This window comes from Pipistrellus hanaki (assembly GCF_964339955.1).
Source record: "Pipistrellus hanaki genome assembly, chromosome: 16".
NCBI classification, from domain to species: Eukaryota; Metazoa; Chordata; class Mammalia; order Chiroptera; family Vespertilionidae; genus Pipistrellus; species Pipistrellus hanaki.
In genome coordinates this window covers 38,129,001-38,146,332 of record NC_140518.1, presented here as the reverse complement: position 1 = coordinate 38,146,332, position 17,332 = coordinate 38,129,001, and the positions used below count along the sequence as shown (strand labels likewise).

The 17,332-nt window shown below is 61.0% G+C and overlaps 2 protein-coding genes across 9 annotated transcripts; one reads left to right on the top strand and one right to left on the bottom strand.

Moving 5' to 3' along the window:
* Positions 1-475: 475 nt before the first annotated feature.
* On the bottom strand, positions 476-4,557 carry LOC311611017 (uncharacterized protein). 5 transcript variants are annotated; one of them, XM_084862698.1, is made up of 8 exons: positions 4,197-4,557; positions 3,005-3,112; positions 2,810-2,866; positions 2,260-2,348; positions 1,936-2,175; positions 1,376-1,540; positions 1,156-1,292; positions 476-612 (listed from the first exon to the last, which is right to left on the bottom strand). In XM_084862698.1, the coding sequence occupies exons 2-7, from the start codon at positions 3,085-3,087 to the stop codon at positions 1,183-1,185; spliced, it is 744 nt and encodes a 247-aa protein (XP_084718824.1). In that variant the 5' UTR covers positions 3,088-3,112; positions 4,197-4,557; the 3' UTR covers positions 476-612; positions 1,156-1,182. The 5 variants fall into 5 exon arrangements, 4 of the variants coding, with proteins under 4 accessions (XP_084718824.1, XP_084718823.1, XP_084718821.1 ...); XM_084862697.1 differs by lacking the exon at positions 4,197-4,557 and adding an exon at positions 3,462-3,988; XM_084862695.1 differs by lacking the exon at positions 4,197-4,557 and adding an exon at positions 3,462-3,988 and having other exon boundaries at positions 2,810-3,112.
* A 330-nt stretch (positions 4,558-4,887) lies between these two features.
* NEURL4 (neuralized E3 ubiquitin protein ligase 4) lies at positions 4,888-17,203 on the top strand. Of its 4 annotated transcripts, none has more exons than XM_084862690.1 (29): positions 4,888-5,284; positions 6,160-6,604; positions 6,814-6,879; positions 7,016-7,314; positions 7,502-7,613; positions 7,701-7,789; positions 8,452-8,524; positions 8,661-8,925; positions 9,132-9,313; positions 9,629-9,714; positions 9,834-9,996; positions 10,091-10,289; positions 10,376-10,452; positions 10,588-10,666; positions 11,208-11,377; positions 11,466-11,597; positions 12,001-12,146; positions 12,262-12,486; positions 12,582-12,680; positions 12,768-12,926; positions 13,113-13,277; positions 13,785-13,943; positions 14,297-14,476; positions 14,814-14,901; positions 14,988-15,095; positions 15,239-15,383; positions 15,540-15,652; positions 15,747-15,912; positions 16,501-17,203. In XM_084862690.1, the coding sequence occupies exons 1-29, from the start codon at positions 5,003-5,005 to the stop codon at positions 16,703-16,705; spliced, it is 4,677 nt and encodes a 1,558-aa protein (XP_084718816.1). In that variant the 5' UTR covers positions 4,888-5,002; the 3' UTR covers positions 16,706-17,203. The 4 variants fall into 4 exon arrangements, with proteins under 4 accessions (XP_084718816.1, XP_084718815.1, XP_084718818.1 ...); XM_084862689.1 differs by having other exon boundaries at positions 4,889-5,284; positions 11,208-11,383; XM_084862692.1 differs by lacking the exon at positions 6,814-6,879 and having other exon boundaries at positions 4,889-5,284.
* The last annotated feature ends 129 nt before the right edge of the window (positions 17,204-17,332 follow it).

Below are 17,332 nucleotides of genomic sequence, written 5' to 3'. Positions count from 1 at the left end.
GAGATCAGAGAAGCCACAGCCCCGCCTCACAGATATGCTGTCACCTTCCTACTGGGTCAGATCTCTGCTCCTTTCTCCTTTAGTGGTTGAGTATTGAGAGCCTGGCAGATACAGGTTCAAATCCTGGTTTGGCCACTTAGAGGGTGCATGACCCTGAGCAAGCTCTCCAATTCCTCAGTTTCCTCACCTGGAAGATGGGGATGGCCACCCCTGCCTCCAGGGTTGTTGTAAGAATTAAAGATGATACCAGGGAATTTATGTTGACAGAATCACACCAATCACTGTCACCCTGCTGCAGCTGGGCCTTCTCAGACTCCGAAGACCTCCTGGACTCCAGTTCCCCACGCTACTCCGAGCTTTCTTCTCTGCCCTGGCTGCTCGTGGGGGTTTCCTGTGTGCGAATCACCCTCCCTCCTCTCCTCTTTTCAGTGACTGAGCAGGTCCGCCTGGGCCCCCAATTCACAGCACCCAGACTGCTGCTCTTCGTCTCTTTATTTTCCACCCCGGGGGTGGTGAGGGCGGGGAGGGCTGGTCCCCTCCCCATCTCCAGCTGGCTACATTCTCTATGGTGTGGCTTCTCCCTCCTCAGTCCATCAAAGCGAAGGGATTCATCTGGAGAGAGGAGGAGGGCTTGGGTGAGTGTTTTCTTACAGCAGGCATGAGATCTGGCCCCTGTGACCCCTCAGGCTCCCCGGGACCTATCCTTAGCCCCTCTCCCTCCCTGGCCAGTGCATGCAGCCACTTGCCCCTGCCCAGGCTCATAGCTGCACTCCTTCTGGTTTGAGGAGTTTGGGTTGCTTCTGGTTTTCCTCTCTGAGCTTTGTGGGTTTGGGCAGTTCAGCTCCTTAGGTGCCAGACACTGACAGTAGCCAGACACTGCTTAGGACCCACTTCTTTGGAAAACAGGGAAGAACCAGGAGTGGGGTAGGTGGCAGAGAGAAGTTGGGAGGAGGCTTGGGACCGGTAGATGGTGTCAAGCTGGAGGGGGTCCCAACCACTTCTGGTCTTCGCGGCTGCTCTCTAGACACTGTAGGCCTTGCACACTAGGATGGTTAGGGCCTCAGCACCTGTTGCACATCTGCTGGCCTAAAGGGAGTGGGGGCTTGGGGGGTGGGAGCTTGCCAAGAGCCAGGCCCAGTGACATGGTGCGCTCACCAGGCTGTAACGGTGTCCCTGTCACTGTCAGGGAATTCTCGATGGCCTGTGGTCCCGAAGGGGGCTTCCTCTGTGGTCCAGCGAACGGACCTCAGTTCCTGTGGAATTCTCACTTGCCCAGTTCAAGCGTGAAGAGCCTGGAAGCATCCCCGATCAGGGTTGGAGCAGCCATCAGTCCGTGAGCTCCCAGCCCCCCCACCCCCAGGCTGACCGGACCCACTGTCACTGTCCGGCTGCTCATCTTCCGAGTCCTCCTTGAGCTCCGGGTGAGGCCAGCACCGCAGGTACCTTCCTTTGCTGTAATACTCCTTCCGCTGCACATCAGCCTCCTTGTCCGGCATGATTTTGGCCGAAGCTGGGGACTGATTTCTGAAGGTCGAGGAATCTGAGGAGTCACCCAAATTCATCTGTCCTACAGCCATCTCGGGTGTCCAGGTCCCTAGGTGCCCACTGTGACCTTCCCACCGCCAGAGGGGGGAAGCTCAAGCCCCAGGTTCTCATCCCACCTCTACACCTCCTTCTCTTTTAGGAAACCCTTAGTGACCTCTCCATCCCCCGCAGGTCTCGTGGGTGTTCTGCTTATCCTCATCAGCCAGACTTTCCTGGGGATTATCCTGATGGGGAACTTATCCCAACTGCCCCTCTGTCTCTCCTGGGGCCACCTCCCAGCATCAGCTCCCCCTCAGACAGCAGGGCCCTTGGCCAATCCATGCACACTGAGGAAGAAGACTCTGGACGACAATGCCCTTGAGTCCCAGGGGCCCCACCATCGCTACTAACCCTCAGTTTCTCGGATGTGGTTCCTGGTCACCAGGCCAATCTCCTCTTTGGCTCCTCCGGCCAGTCCTCTTGCCTGGCCTCCCTCCACAGGCCTGGACTCTGGGCCCAACATCACACCTCGACCACCACTGCCCAAACTTTCACTACCCGCATTGCTCTTCGAGGGCTGCTTTTTCTGAGCGCCGAGGAACTTGCCTTCATCGTAGTGTGCCTTGCGGTGCTTCTCAAAAGCAGCCGTGGCTGTGGGCCGGTTTAAGAACTCAGCTCTCCTGCCACGGTTCACTCCGCCTCCCCTTTCCGTGCAGTCCCCACCCCCGGTCTCACGTGTTTTGGAAAAGTTGTCGGAAGGCCCTGAGCTTCTGTTATCAGGATGCTGAAGGCCCTTGGGGTAGAAATTGTCCATTGCTGCCAACCTGCAGGGGGTGAGGGGGAATCTAGTTGGGAGCAGTGACGTGTGAAAAGACCACGGGGGCAGCTGGTTGACGCCCCACCTGCGCCTTGGCTGGATGAGGAAGGGAGTTCCTCCCATTTAGGGGACCGAAAAGCAGAACTGGCTCAGATTCGAGTTCAGGAGTGGAAGGAGGAAGACACGCATCCCTACTGATCTCCCGCAGGACTGTCCCCTTTCTTTCTTTCTCTCTCTCTCTTTTTTAAAATATATATTTTATTGGTTTTTTACAGAGAGGAAGGGAGAGGGATAGAAAGTTAGAAACATAGATGAGAAACATCCACCAGCTGCCTCCTGCACACTCCCTACTGGGTAGGTGCCCACAACCAAGGTACATGCCCCCTACCGGAATCGAACTTGGGACCCTAGAGTCTGCAGGCCAACGCTCTATCCACTGAACCAAACCAGTTAGGGCAGGACTCTCACCTTTCTGCCAGGGCCTCGGGGCTCACTGGGTAGGAGGGCTCATCTCCGTCCTGCGGCCTGCAGAGGGAGGAAGCAGTGAAGAGAGGCGGTAGCATCCAGTCCCTGAGGCCTCTCTGCCTTCTCCCCCCCTCCCTCCCCCTCCGTTGAATAGGTAAGGGAGTCTGGGCTGGAGGATTGGGGCTGACAGCGCAGCACCTGTGGAAGGGAGTGCTAGGCTCATCCACCTTCATAAACCCGTAGTCCTTGTCAGCAGGGTGGTACGTGGTCATGATATTCATCTCATCCCAGCGTTGAGACTTTTTCCTGCAGTCGGGGAAGGACACAAAGAAGGGGTAGGAAACCTAGTGACCTCCTGCTCACAATACTCCAGAATTCTTTCAGTCATTCAAAAACTCCTTCTACCCCCTTGCCGTTCCAGAGAAATAGGAGGCTACGGATGAGGGTCACGCCTAAGGATGATCACGTACTATAATATGTACCTGGAGTGCCTGCAGCTCTCTCCCAAAGACCGGGAACCTCCCATTGCCCACTCAATGGCCATCACATCTAATTCTCAAGACTCCGCCCCTTCCCTCCTGGCTCCGCCCCCTCCAGTGTCCATAACCCTCCCTCCTTGCTCCGGGCAGCCTGCCAAATAAGCTGGGATCCTTACTTTTCCGTACTGGGGGATTTCTGTATCAAGGTGGGGTTGCTGGTTTTTAGGATGCTATGGGGCCGATCCTCAGAGGGTTTGTGGGGGTGCAAAGAAGTTGAACCGGAACGCGAACTGCATCCCGAGTCAGACGTCCCGGATGCACAGGTTCCAGGAACGGGGGGATTAGATCTGCCAGGGTATGTGCCAGTGTGGCCCACAACCTCCCCAGGATGTTGGTTGGGCCTGGAACCATGAGCCGCTATCACTCCGGAGTGACGGAAGGAATCCGGGCTTCTAGTTACTACTCCGGAGCGGCAGGAACCTTGGGACCAGACTACTCCGGAGGGCAGCCCGGAGCCCGCCTCCATCCATGCGCTGCCTCCTGGCACTTCCCTGGCTGCCCCTCCAGGGGGTTCCTGGGTAAGGCTGCCAGCAGCCCCCCGAGACTCCTGCTTTTCCATTGCCCCACCAGGGGTCCCCGCTCAGCTACCCCGCCCCGCCCCCCCGCCCCACATGGCCCCGCCCCGAGGCCCCACCCCGCCGCTTCCGCCCGCGGCTCCGGAGCCAGGACTGGCCCCTCCCCTCTGCCCCGGGGAGTCGCGGTGGGCGGAATGAAGACTATATAGGGGCCTCGGGCTGAGAGTCCCACCCTCGTTGCCCCTCCCTCAAAAATCTTTGTCTCTGGGGCTTGTTCCGGCTTTTCTCCGGTGGAGGGCGGGGGCGAGAAGCCTTGTGACCTCACAGTCATCCGACCTCAGCGCGAGCGCCGTTGCTGGGCTGGGGGCTTGATCATAGCTCTGGGGCAATCTTTTGGGGCGGTTAGCGCCGTTGCTTGAAATTGTCCGCCGGGGTTTCTTTGGGCTTTTTATTAGCTTTAAAACCTAAGCATGAATGAACTGGAGTTCAAGGTGGGCTTGGCTGGAAACATCCGCAAGCCCCTTTACCCCCCAAAAGTCGGCCGCTTTGCCTCTCACGAGAGGTGCGTTGTAAAGTGGAAAGTGGAGGGACTGCGATCCTGTCGCAAGACACATCCGGCCTCGGCGGTGTGGAGGGCCGAGGTCTCCATGGCTAAAGCGACCGGTTCCCGGTCCCTGTTCACACAGCTTCGACGCTCGAAGCTGGAAGACCCCGCCCCCTCTTGCCGTAAAGCGACAACTTCGGGGCGTGGCCTGCCGCGACGGGGGCGGGGCTGCCGGCGCCGCTGCCGCAAAGCTGAAAGTGTTTCAGGTGCCGGCACCCCCCCCCTCCCGTCGTAAAGACGGCTGCGGCCGACGTTTCTTTCACTGTCGTAAAAACTCCCAGCCCGAGTCTTCCCCGCTCTCGGAGCCACTCCATCACCTCTCCGTGCCGTAAAGCAAGCCTCCGACCCCGTCGTCCTTCTGTTCCCACCGGGTGGCCGTTAATTCCTTAGCCCTCAGCCCGGGATGCCTCAGTGCCCGGCAGTGCCGTAAAGCACACCTGGCCCCAGCCCCCGGTCCTGTTCCTTCAGGGTGTTTGTGCACCGCCGTTGCTACGGTGCCGCCAAACGCGGCTGTCGTGCGGCCCCGGCGTCAGCGGCGATGGCGGCGGGGTCGGGTGGGAGTGGGGGGTCCGGGGGAGGCCCCGGGCCGGGGCCCGGTGGGGGTGGAGGCCCCGGCGGAAGCGGCCCAGGCCCGGGGTCTGGCGCGGCTTTGGGCAGCGGCGGGGAGCTGCACCCGCGCACGGGGCGCTTGGTCAGCCTGTCGGCCTGCGGGCGCACGGCGCGGCGGCAGCAGCCGGGCCAGGAGTTTAACCACGGGCTGGTGTTGAGCCGGGAACCCTTGCGCGATGGACGCGTCTTCACCGTCCGCATCGACCGCAAGGTGCGGAGCTGGGGCCGCAAAGCCAAGATGTGGAGGATGGTGGGAGGGACCAGAGGGAGACGGGTAGGTCAGCCAGCGGAACCACATCATTGGGTACCGAGGGGGGACCGACAGGCTCAGACGCCAGGTGACGTGCAGGGAGGGAGCAGGAACCAGAAGCATTCAGCCTGAGGGAGACCAGGAGAGCTTGAATTTCCTCAGGACCCAGGAGCAGGGGAGGGACACGGGCCCTCGCCCGCTAGAACGAGTAGGGAGCCAGCCCGGACAATGTCTGGGAGATGGAGGATGGAGAGATGTCAGAGATGTGATGGGCAGGGGAGAGAGATAACCGAGAAAGAGCAGACCATTGAAGGACAAACTCAGGGTTGGATGGGGAAGATGGATAGGAGAGCTACTCGGAGTGGGAGGTGTGTGTGATTTTGGGAAGAGGCCAGGTGCACAGAGACTGACTTTGGGCAGAGAAAAGCCAGAGCCTAGGAGAGAACTGGGCCAGGGAGAAGAGAAGGAAAGAGAATGATATACAAGAGCACGGAATATGGACACGGAGAGCTAGCTGTGAATGTGGGTGGTTGAGGAGCCACAGAGTCCAGTGAAGTTAGAGGGGGCGGGGAGCTGGAGCCAGGAAATTAGCCAGCATGGTGGGGAAAGGACAGATCAGACACTGAGCTGGGTGCAGAGCAGGGTGGACCAGACCTCCCAGGGACAGAGTCAGAGAACCACTTGTGGGGCTGCGGCTCTGGGTTAGTGTGTCAAGTGAAAAAAGCCAGTTAAGCCATCGGCGCGGTGGGGAGAGGAGGACAACGGTGGCCTGTGAGTTGTGGTTTCCTAGTGGTGGGAGGCCCATCCTGAGCCTCTGTCCACCACCCCTATCACAGGTCAACTCCTGGAGTGGCTCCATTGAGATTGGGGTGACGGCACTGGACCCCAGTGTGCTGGACTTCCCGAGCAGCGCCACAGGGCTGAAGGGGGGTTCCTGGGTGGTGTCGGGCTGCTCGGTGCTGAGGGATGGACGCTCTGTGCTGGAGGAGTACGGGCAGGACCTGGACCAGCTCGGCGAAGGGGACCGTGTGGGCGTGGAGCGCACCGCGGCCGGGGAGCTGCGGCTCTGGGTGAATGGGCGGGACTGTGGGGTGGCCGCCACAGGCCTGCCTGCCCGCGTCTGGGCCGTCGTGGACCTTTACGGCAAGTGCACCCAAGTCACTGTGCTGCCCCCGGAGCCAGGCTTCAGCTCCCCCACTCCCGTCCCCACACCTGCCCTCGAGCCCGCCGCTGCCCACGAAGATCCTGCCTTGGCTGAGCAGGGGACCTCTAGGGATGAAGGTGAGAACACAGCTAGGGCCGTGATGGAGGGGAGGGGCCCAGGGGGATGGCTGAAGGGAAAACTTAGGACGAGCGAGGCGGGGTGCGGGCAGGCCACTCAGACCCCTGAGTCTGGTGAAGGGGAGCAGGGGCCGGAGGAGGGGTCTCCTGGCTGTGGCTCTGCCGCAGGGGCTGAACCCTATCCCCCTCCCGTCCTGCCTGGTTCCCAGCCTTCATGGTGTCCCCAGCGCAGGCCCGGCCGGAGGCGTTTCCCAACAGCCTTGAGTCGCAGAATGGTGAGGGCTCCCGGGAGGCCCCGGGAGGGGGAGGGGAATGAGGTGGACAAGGGGGACCTCAGGAGAGGGGCAAGGAGAGCACTGGGGGCCGAGGGCGCAGAGCCTCACGTCGGCTTTCCTTCCGCCCGCTGCGTAGACTTTGCTGGCATGGAGCTGTCTGAGGTGGTGAGCAACGCCATCCTGTCGGCCTATAACGGGGGGCTCCTCAACGTGAACCTGAGCTCCCCACCAGCCGGGGAAGCGCTAGGGCCCAGCTGTGCCGCCACCTCCCCCGTCCTCACGTCCAACGACGCCCTGCTCTTCCACGAGAAGTGTGGGACGCTCATCAAACTCAGCAACAACAACAAGACGGCGGAGCGGCGCCGGCCCCTGGACGAATTCAACAACGGGGTCGTCATGACCAACCGCCCGCTCCGGGACAACGAGATGTTTGAGGTGCGCAGGCGCCGGGCCTGGCAGCACCTCGCCCCCGGGAGCTGAAGACGCCCCGGGAGCTGCCCCGGGAGCTGGAGACGGGGCTTACTCCTCGCTCCGGGAAGGGTGGGGGCTGGGGAAGGGCCAGGGGCGGGACTCCCTTCCCTCCATTTACATGCCCGCCTCTCCCTTCCAATCTCCCACCCAGATCCGCATCGACAAGCTCGTGGATAAGTGGTCGGGCTCCATTGAGATTGGCGTCACCACCCACAACCCCAACAATTTGGAATACCCAGCCACCATGACCAATCTGCAGTCAGGTACCGGCGCTGGCGGGTGGGGGCGGGGGGCCTGGGGAACTGAGGTGAAGGAAACTCGTCCCCTGACCAGGCTGTGCTTTCCCCTAGGCACCATCATGATGAGCGGCTGCGGGATTCTCACCAACGGCAAGGGCACCCGCCGCGAGTACTGTGAGTTTAGCCTGGACGAGCTGCAGGTGAGGGGCCGGCCCTGCTGCGTCCCTGCCCGGGCCTCGATCTCTCGCCTAAAGTAGGGGTGTCGAACTCAATCAGAGAAGGGGCCAAAATCTAAAATCCAGCCTAAATCGCGGGCCAAATGGTTTACTGAACAGTCATAAACTGACAATGTCATAAACTGACAGCGGAGTGCAGTGATGACAGCGCGGTGCGGGCCACATTGCAAGGCCTGGCGGGCTGGATTTGGCCCGCGGGCCTTGTGTTTGACACATGTGGCCTAAAGGTTCTAAGCAGGCAGGGCTGCCCACAGCGAGGCACTCAGTTTGTAAGTCAGGTGGGTTCTGTTCCTCTTGCTGGTTGGCCATGTGTGATGGTGACCTGAGGCCAGAAGCTTACCCTCTTGGGTAGTTGTTCCTTTCCTGCAGAGTCTAAAATGAGCCCGTTAGCGGGGTTTTATAGATCGTCGTGAGGGTTAAGCAAGTTCCTGGCTGTCGGGGGACTTCCGGTGTCACCGGAGGGCTCGCAGAAGCATCCAGGGCGGTCGGAGGCCGGGAGGACTTGGGAGCTGTCCCCTGGGACGTGGTGGTGGGGAGGCTCGGGGCTGCTCCGTGCTCTGGTTCCCGTGTCCGGAGCCTGACTGTGGATGAACTCCAGACTGTTCTTTTTTGTTCGTCTTGAATAGGAGGGCGACCACATTGGTCTCACAAGGAAGTCCAACTCTGCCCTCCACTTCTTCATTAACGGCATCGATCAAGGTCAGGTGAAGTCAGAGGCTGGCGGGCCGGGGCTCCCGGGGGGTGGCCTGTACCTCCTCCTCCTCCTCTGGATTCTCCGTCTCTGTATTTGACTCTTCTCTCCTTACCCCCATTCCTGTGCCTTCCACCCTCGCAGGCGTGGCCACCCCATTGACGCCCCCAGTGGTGTACGGTGTGGTAGACTTGTATGGGATGGCAGTGAAGGTGACCATCGTCCACAATAACAACCACAGCGACCGTCTGCGCAGGAACAACGCCATCCTGCGGGCGCTGTCCCCGGAGGGCGCCCTCCGCCGAGCGGCTCCCGCTGCCCAGGCCGAACCCGAGCGGCTGCTCTTCCACCCCAACTGTGGGCAGAAGGCGGCCATCACCCACGAGGGACGCACGGCTCTGAGGCCCCAGTACGGCCCAAGGGGTGGGGAGAAGCCTGCAGAAGGGGCTCTGACGGGATTGGGGGAAGGGGTGAGGACGTGGGAGGTGCGAGGAGTCTGGTCTAGGCTGTCCTGGGCAGGAGCGGGGAGCCTTCTGAGTGTGCTCTTTGCCTGCTGACTCGGGCATGCTCGGAGTTTGCGTTGGGGGTCTGAGTCCCCGCTTGCTGTGCCCTCAGTGCCACCGATGACTTCAATCACGGCGTGGTGCTGAGCAGCAGAGCCCTGCGGGACGGAGAGGTATTCCAGGTGCGCATCGACAAGATGGTGGACAAATGGGCTGGCTCCATTGAGATTGGTGTCACCACCCACAACCCTGCCTACCTCCAATTGCCCTCCACCATGACCAACTTGCGTTCTGGTGAGCTCCCGAGAGGGGCAGGGCCAGAAGAGGGTCCTAGGGAGGAAGCCCCCTCGCAGCCCTGGCGCCTGCTCGCCAGCCCCTTTTCACTGTCACACGTGCCACACGGTGACGGCCGGGCCAGTGGCCGAGGAGAGCCCCCACAGGGCTGCGCTGGTGTGCGAACAGCGCTTTCTCGTCTTCCTCTGGGGAAAAGCCGACTGTCAGAGAAAAGGCAGGCCGGGCTAAGGCTTCGGGGAGCAGCGTGGGGGCCGCTCTGTAAAGGAGGGGGGTCCTGGCTCCCCCCTCATTCCTCTGCCGCTCCTTGACCCCCAGGGACCTGGATGATGACTGGGAACGGGGTGATGCACAATGGGACGACCATCTTGGATGAATACGGGCACAACCTGGACCGCCTCAAGGTGGGAGAGCGGACGTGCTGGAGGCCTCGGCAGTGGGGAGCAGGCCGGGGCGGCTGCTGCAGGACCAGCCCAGGCAGGGACTCTGCCTGACTCCTCACTCCAGCCCCGCTTCTTCCAAGGCAGGGGACACGGTGGGCGTGGTTCGCAGGGAGGACGGGACTCTCCACTTCTTTGTCAACGGGATGACGCAGGGCCCCGCCGCCTGGAACGTGCCCCCGGGTGTCTATGCTGTTGTGGATCTCTACGGCCAGGCTGCCCAGGCCACCATTGTGGACGACGTGGGTGAGGGCCGGGCCGGGCAGGGGCAGGGCGGGGGGTGGCCTCCGGAGGCCCCAGAGACAACTGCATGCCTAACGGGCGATGCCCCCTCTTGCAGAGGTGACCCCGGTCCCTGAGCCTCTCCCTGAGGGCAACAACCAGGCGTCTCCGAGCTCCCCATCGTCAGGGGCCGGGGGCTCCGACCTCCGCTTCCACCAGCTGCACGGCAGCAACGCGGTCATCACGAACGGGGGCCGCACCGCGCTCCGCCACAACTGCCGCAGCGAGTTCAACGACGCCATCGTCATCTCCAACCGGTCAGTGTCCGGGCGGGGCTGCCCGCTCTCCCACTCCCGCCTGAGCAACCCCACAGGGCCTGTCTGATGGCCACTCTCCCGGGCAGGGCCCTGCGGGACGGCGAGCTGTTTGAGATTGTCATTCAGAAGATGGTGGACCGCTGGTCAGGCTCCATTGAGGCCGGTGAGGGACAGCTCTGTGTGTGTGTGTGTGTGTGTGTGTGTGTGTGTGCGCGCGCGTGTGCCTGTGCCTGTTGGGGGAGGTGCTGCCTGCCAGGGCCTAGGGGCCTGGCTCTGACCGTCCCCTGCCTCCTCACAGGAGTGACTGCTATCCGGCCAGAGGATCTGGAATTCCCCAACACTATGACCGACATTGACTACGATACTTGGATGCTGAGGTGGGCCGCTTGCTTTGGGACCAGCTGGGTGGGTCTGGTGGAGCTGGCTGCACAAGGAAAGCAGGGTTTCAGGCTGCTCCTGTGATAGACTAGGGCCGTGGTCGGCAAACTGCGGCTCTCAAGCCACATGCGGCTCTTTGGCCCCTTGAGTGTGGCTCTTCCACAAAATACCATGGCCTGGGCGAGTCTATTTTGAAGAAGTGGTGTTAGAAGTTTAAGTTTAAAAAATTCGGCTCTCAAAAGAAATTCCAATCGTTGTCCTGTTGATATTTGGCTCTGTTGACTAATGAGTTTGCCGACCACTGGACTAGGGGATCTGGCTACCTCTTCTCTTTAATTCTGGGAACCCACCCCCCTCCTTCCTCACAGGGTACTAATGCTTTTTCATGAGCTCCTGGGGATGTAGGAGACAGGATTGGGTCTCAGACCCCAGATTGAGATGCTAATCCAAGGCACTGGAAGGTCTGCCAGGCAGACTGGGTGGGGACCTGTGTGGGGAGGAAGCTGGGAGGCTGAGCCCCCCCCTCTGCCCTCCCGCCAGTGGCACAGCCATCATGCAAGATGGCAACACGATGCGCAACAACTACGGGTGCGACCTCGACGCGCTGGGCACAGGCGCCCGCATCGGCATGATGCGAACCTCCAAGGGCGACCTGCACTACTTCATCAACGGCCAGGACCAGGGCGCCGCCTGCTCAGGCTTGCCTCCGGGTAAAGGTGACTACTCTGTGGCTTCCGACCTGCCACCCCCAGCCTGGCCGTGCAGGCGTCCAGGCTCTGACTCCTGCTCTCCTCCCAGAGGTGTATGCGGTAGTGGATCTCTATGGCCAGTGCGTCCAAGTGTCCATCACCAATGCCACCGGCCCCATGGACAACAGCCTGGCAACCAGCAACACCGCTACCGAGAAGTCGTTCCCCCTGCTCTCCCCAGGTTCAGCCGGCAGGGAGGGAGGGGGGCTCTGCCTGCTGCCGGGCCTGAGAGAGACAGCTTCCGGGTCAGGGAAGCTGCTCAAAGACAGGCTGGCTGCAGCCGCTACCGGCCAAGGGGAGGGAACAACCCGGGGTGGACAGCAGCCAGGAAGAGGGCAGGGCGATGCCTGGCACACAGGGCCCGGGTGCTTCCTTGCCACCCAGGGGCTAGGCCGTCCTAAGCTGGGTCTACCAGGTTTGGGGATGAGTCTGAATGTGGTGAAAAGAGGTGTCACAGGTAAAGGGGTGATGTCAGATGGGACCTTTATGTCCACTTCCTGTTTCACCTGAAAGCTTTGCTCGGTGTGCTGTCTGAAGCTCGCTGCCCCAATTCTGCTGTGTTCTTTGGCACCATCTCTCCGCAGTGGCCGGCGTGGCTCACCGGTTCCACGGTGTTTGCGGCAAGAACGTCACTCTGGAGGAAGATGGCACAAGGGCGGTGCGGGCAGCTGGCTATGCTCACGGCCTTGTCTTTAGCACCAAGGAGCTCAAGACGGAGGAAGTGTTTGAGGTGGGCTGTGGAGAGAAGACAGAGGGGGCTTCCAGTCCCTTCACACAGGACCAGCCTGCTTCCTACCTGCCCCCCTCTACCCCCATCTAGTCGCAGCTCCTACTTTCTCACGCAGGTGAAGGTGGAAGAGCTGGACGAGAAGTGGGCGGGCTCCCTGCGGATAGGGCTAACGACACTGGCACCAGGGGAGATGGGGCCCGGAGCAGCTGGCGGCCTGGGGGTGCCTCCCTCGCTGCCTGAGCTCCGGACAAAGACCACCTGGATGGTGTCCAGCTGTGAAGTGCGGCGTGACGGGCTGCTGCAGAGGATGAACTACGGCCGGAACCTCGAGAGGCTGGGGGTGAAGCGCTGGGGCTGGGGAACAGGGTGGGGCTGGGAGGTGGGGTGGCAGGGGAGGTGGGCTGAGCCTCTGTCCTCATCTCCCCTTGGTCCTAGGTGGGGAGCCGTGTGGGCATTCGCCGGGGGGCAGATGACTCGATGCACATCCTGGTGGATGGCGAGGACATGGGGCCTGCAGCCACTGGCATTGCCAAGGTAGACAGACCCCAGATTTGCCTTGAATTCTGGGAGTGGGTTGAGGTCTGCCACTCGTCTCCAACTTCCTGTTGTGTGTGCCTCCAGAACGTGTGGGCTGTGCTGGATCTCTACGGGCCGGTGCGGAGCGTGTCTATCGTCAGCTCCACGAGGCTGGAGGAGCCAGAAGGCACCCAGCCCCCCTCCCCCAGCTCCGACACTGGAAGTGAAGGCGACGAGGACGAGGACGAGGAGCACGGCCTGGGGGTAAGGCTGCCGCAGGGCCCTTGGGGCACACGGAGGGGCGGTTGGTGGGCCATTGGCCACCAGATTGTCTCTGGGTTCCCCAGTCCTGTCCAGGATGGAGGAGCTTACACGCACGAGCTCTGAACTCTAGGGGGGATTGGGCCTCACCTTGGCAACCCTAGCAGCTCAATCTCTCCTCCACACCAGGGCGAGGACCAAGTGGCCATTATGCCTACAGCCCTTGAATTCCTGGAGAACCATGGGAAGAATATCCTCCTGTCCAACGGGAACCGAACAGCTACCCGGGTGGCCAGCTACAACCAGGGCATCGTTGTCATCAGCCAGCCCCTGGTGCCCCAGCTGCTGGTCCAGGTGGGCCTGCCTTTTTGTCCCCTCCTGGTCCCCAGCAACTCCTGCTCAGGGTGACCCAGGGCCAGCCTTCCCGGAGCAGGGCCTTTCCGGACCGAGGACAGTGAGAGGCATGTCCTCTGAATGACTTTCTGTGGTGGGAGGTGCAGGTCAGTGCCCGCTTGGTACCTAGTGAGGGAAGCCGGAGAGGAGCTGGGGAATTCCAGGGAAGATGCCGGATCCTGTGGGTGGGAGCAGGGAGGGCTTTCCAGGGGGGCCCTTTTGCTGCCCCTAAAGGCGGCACTGTCAGCCAGGGGAAGGGAGCCTCTAGGGACAGGAATCCTTACAGAGTCCACAGCAAGAGCAAGGCTGAGAGAGGAGAGGAAACCACTGAACTTGCAGTTTCTAGTCCCTCCACGCGTTAGAAGGGCAGCATCCCAGGCCGCACTCTGGGCGGGGTGAGCAGCAGGCTGTGCTGGGTGGTGCCTCTTTCCCAGGAGCCATGACGGGAGTAGCCGCCTTCTCTCCCAGGTGCGGATAGACTTCCTGAACCGCCAGTGGACCTCTTCCCTTGTCCTGGGAGTCATCACCTGCCCGCCCGAGAGGCTGAACTTCCCTGCGTCTGCCTGTGCCCTCAAACGGGCCGCCTGGCTGCTGCGGGGCCACGGGGTCTTCCACAACGGCCTCAAGGTGGGTGGGGAGCGTGGAGGGGGGAGGGGCTGGCCAAAAAGAAGGAGCGGGGCCCTGAGCGTGGAGGTAGTTGTCACAGACATGAAGCGGGGGCACTGCAGTGAGTGGACTCACACGGCGCGAGGATCATCACCTGGACAGTGTCCGGCTTGCTGCCCCCTGAGCTGTAACACTGAGAATGTTGCAGGGGGGGAAGGGAGGTGGCGTCTAGGTCATTGAAGCAGAGGGTGGAACCCAGACTGGGCAAGTGTGGAGGCAAGGCCCGGGGACTGGACCTGAAGCAGCGTGAAGGGGGGTGGCTGCTGCTGGTGGGAGTCCGCTCTCGGGGAACACAGTGGGTCTCTCCTTCCCAGATCTGTGAGAAGTTTGGGCCAAATCTGGACACGTGTCCTGAAGGCACCGTCCTGGGACTGCGGCTCGACAGCTCTGGGGGACTGCATCTCCATGTCAACGGGATGGACCAGGGGGTGGCTGTGCCCGATGTCCCCCAGCCCTGCCATGCCCTCGTGGACCTCTACGGGCAGTGTGAGCAGGTCAGTGGCGGGGGGGCCGGGAGGAGGGATGCCTGGAGACTTCTGTCCAGGTAAAGGGGAAGTTCAAGGAGGAGATCAGGAGGCTCTAGAGTAGGGGTGTCGAACTCAATCAGAGAAGGGGCCAAAATCTAAAATCCAGCCTAAATCGCGGGCCGAATGGTTTACTGAACAGTCATAAACTGACAATGTCATAAACTGACAGCGGAGTGCAGTGATGACAGCGCGGTGCGGGCCACATTGCAAGGCCTGGCGGGCTGGATTTGGCCCGCGGGCCTTGTGTTTGACACATGTGCTCTAGAGGATGGTGACCCTGGCTGGCTGCCCCTCTGTGCTGCAGGTGACAATTGTGAGCCCTGAACCGGGAGCTGCCAGTTTGAAGAGTACTGGAACCCAAGGGGACATGGAGAAAGCTGACATGGTGGATGGTGAGCCAGCCCAAAGGGACCAGGATCCAACCCAGCCCATTCCTCCAGCCCATCTCCCGTGACCTGAGCCACATTTGCTCCCTCAGGGATCAAGGAGAGCGTGTGCTGGGGCCCACCGTCGGCTGCCAGCCCTCTCAAGAGCTGCGAGTACCATGCCCTTTGCTCCCGGTTCCAAGAACTGCTGCTGCTTCCTGGTGAGTCCCAGCCCCCTAGGATCTGCCTCACTCCCTAGACCGGTGCAGGGCCATGCTGAGAGCCAGAGACCAGTCAGGAGGCTGTGTAGTTGAGACCCAGAACAGGAGCCATAGCACCGAGTCTGCCACTTGCTCTCCCGCAGAGGATTATTTCATGCCTCAACCAAAGCGGAGCCTGTGCTACTGTGAGTCTTGCCGGAAGATGCGCGGGGACGAAGCCCATCGGCGCCGTGGGGAGCCTCCCCGGGAATATGCCCTGCCCTTCGGCTGGTGCAGGTTCAACCTAAGGTACGGATGAGGCACGCATCCCTCTTACTGTTCTTTGCGCCCTTGAAAAAGGAAAGCCCCAAGAGGTGCATGGAAGTGACTGAACGGCATGCCTAGGGAATGCCCTTGGGGAGCCAGTAACCCTTGTCCCATCTGCCCTATCTGCCCACTGCCTAGAGTGAACCCTCACCTGGAGGCTGGGACACTGACCAAGAAGTGGCACATGGCATATCACGGCAGCAATGTGGCCGCCATCCGGAGAGTGCTGGACCGAGGGGAGCTGGGAGCAGGTACTGTAGCTCTGACAGAATTGGAGCGGCCGGGCCTGTGGGCTGGGCCTGTGGGCTGGGCCTGTGGGCTACTCTGACCCAGTTCTCCTCACAGGTTCTGCCTCCATCCTGAGCTGCCGGCCCCTGAAGGGAGAGCCCAGGGGAGGGTTTGAGGAGCCGGGTGAGAACTGTGCACCCCCCCGGGAGGAGCAGCCCCCTCCAGTGCTGCTTTCTCCCTCCCTCCAATATGCTGGGGCCGAGACCCTGGCATCCAAAGTGCAGTAAGTACACAAGAGATGCCCCAGGGCAGCTTGGCTCTCCATGATTTGCTCTCTCCTTTCCCACCTTGTTTTTTTGGTTCCTCAGTCTGCACCCAGCCCTTTCTCAGTGTGGCTCAGAGGTTGAGCATTGACCTATGAACCAGGAGGTCACGGTTCAATCCTGGTCAGAACATATGCCTAGGTTGTGAGTTGGATCCCCAGTAGGGGGCATGCAGAAGGCAGCCAATCAATGATTTTCATCATTGATGTTTCTCTCTCTCTCTCTCTCTCTCCCTCCCTCCCTCTCTCCCTCTCTCTCTCTCTCCCTTGCGCTCTCTGAAATAAATAAAAACATTTTTTTAAAAGTGTAGTTGGAGCAGGCATATTAAAAAGGGTAGCCAGGGTGGATATCACTAAGGCTGGAGAAGAGATGAGGGAGTTAGCTGAGCGGGCACTGGGAACAAGGCCATTTAGAGTAGAGGGAACAGCTAAGCCAGGTCCCTATAACGTAGAAGTGATTCCTGGGACTAACAGGCCCCGTAGCTGCAGTTAGGAGCGGTGACTGTGGCCAGAGGCCTCACCACCCTGTATCTGCTTTTTGCCTGACAGATTTTGGGACCCCAAATTCCAGCGGACACACCAGGCCCAGGTGGCATTCCAGGTGTGTGTGCGCCCTGGCTCCTACACCCCCGGCCCTCCTTCCGCGATCCTCAGAGAACCTCCTGACCCTCACTTCAGCCCAGCCGAACTTGAGTGGGTAACCAAGGAGAAGGGGGCCACACTCCTCTATGCCCTGCTGGTACGGGTGGAATGAGGGAGTGAGACCTCACTACTACAAGCACAGTTGGGCCTCGGGCCCGTGGACTCCGAGTGACGACTGCCTCCACCTCATTCCAGTGGCCCACAGCATGCATGGTGCTCATTCTGGCAGATGCGCAGGAGCATGGAGGCAGCCTCAGATTTAGGTGGGAATGGAGGACATCTCCATGTCCAGGGCCTCAGAACACTCTGAAGTGGAGGAGCTGGTGGGGAACCCAGCTCCAGGCCCTGGGTAACCCCTCTTCATGCACTGATTTGGGGAACACGACTCCCTCTGACTCCCTCCCCTGTATCACTTAATTTATTTCCGTTTTTGTTCCTGGTTACTGTGAATTCCAGAGGAGTCTCCCTGTGCCCCACATGAAGCTGCTTTTTCCAGTGGCCACTAGGCAGGAAAGGGGAGGGGCGGGCGCAGTGGAGGGTTTAGGTCCTCTGTACAGTTGTCATGACTCTGATTTCTAAAGAGCCAATAAACACCGTCTCTGAGCACCTGCGTCGCCTCTCTTGCACTTCCTGAGGGCGTTCCTGGCCGGCCTGGTCAGGTGCCCAACCGCGGGACCAGAGCTGGCCCGGGGGCTGGCGCGCCGCCAGAAGGGGAGTCCAGGGCTGGTCGGCGTGGGGC

What these genes read in the sequence shown, in the direction of transcription:
- LOC311611017 (XM_084862695.1), bottom strand. Translation starts at nt 3,904, where the DNA reads ATGGAAAAGCAGGAGTCTCGGGGGGCTGCTGGCAGCCTTACCCAGGAA. An exon ending in AAATCCCCCAGTACGGAAAA is followed by an intron (nt 3,113 to 3,461) that starts GTAAGGATCCCA and finishes CCCCGACTGCAG; the next exon opens with GAAAAAGTCTCAACGCTGGG. An exon ending in CCCGAGGCCCTGGCAGAAAG is followed by an intron (nt 2,349 to 2,809) that starts GTGAGAGTCCTG and finishes CACCCCCTGCAG; the next exon opens with GTTGGCAGCAATGGACAATT.
- NEURL4 (XM_084862689.1), top strand. Translation starts at nt 5,003, where the DNA reads ATGGCGGCGGGGTCGGGTGGGAGTGGGGGGTCCGGGGGAGGCCCCGGG. An exon ending in CGCACGGCTCTGAGGCCCCA is followed by an intron (nt 8,926 to 9,131) that starts GTACGGCCCAAG and finishes CTGTGCCCTCAG; the next exon opens with TGCCACCGATGACTTCAATC. An exon ending in ACGAGGAGCACGGCCTGGGG is followed by an intron (nt 12,927 to 13,112) that starts GTAAGGCTGCCG and finishes CCTCCACACCAG; the next exon opens with GGCGAGGACCAAGTGGCCAT.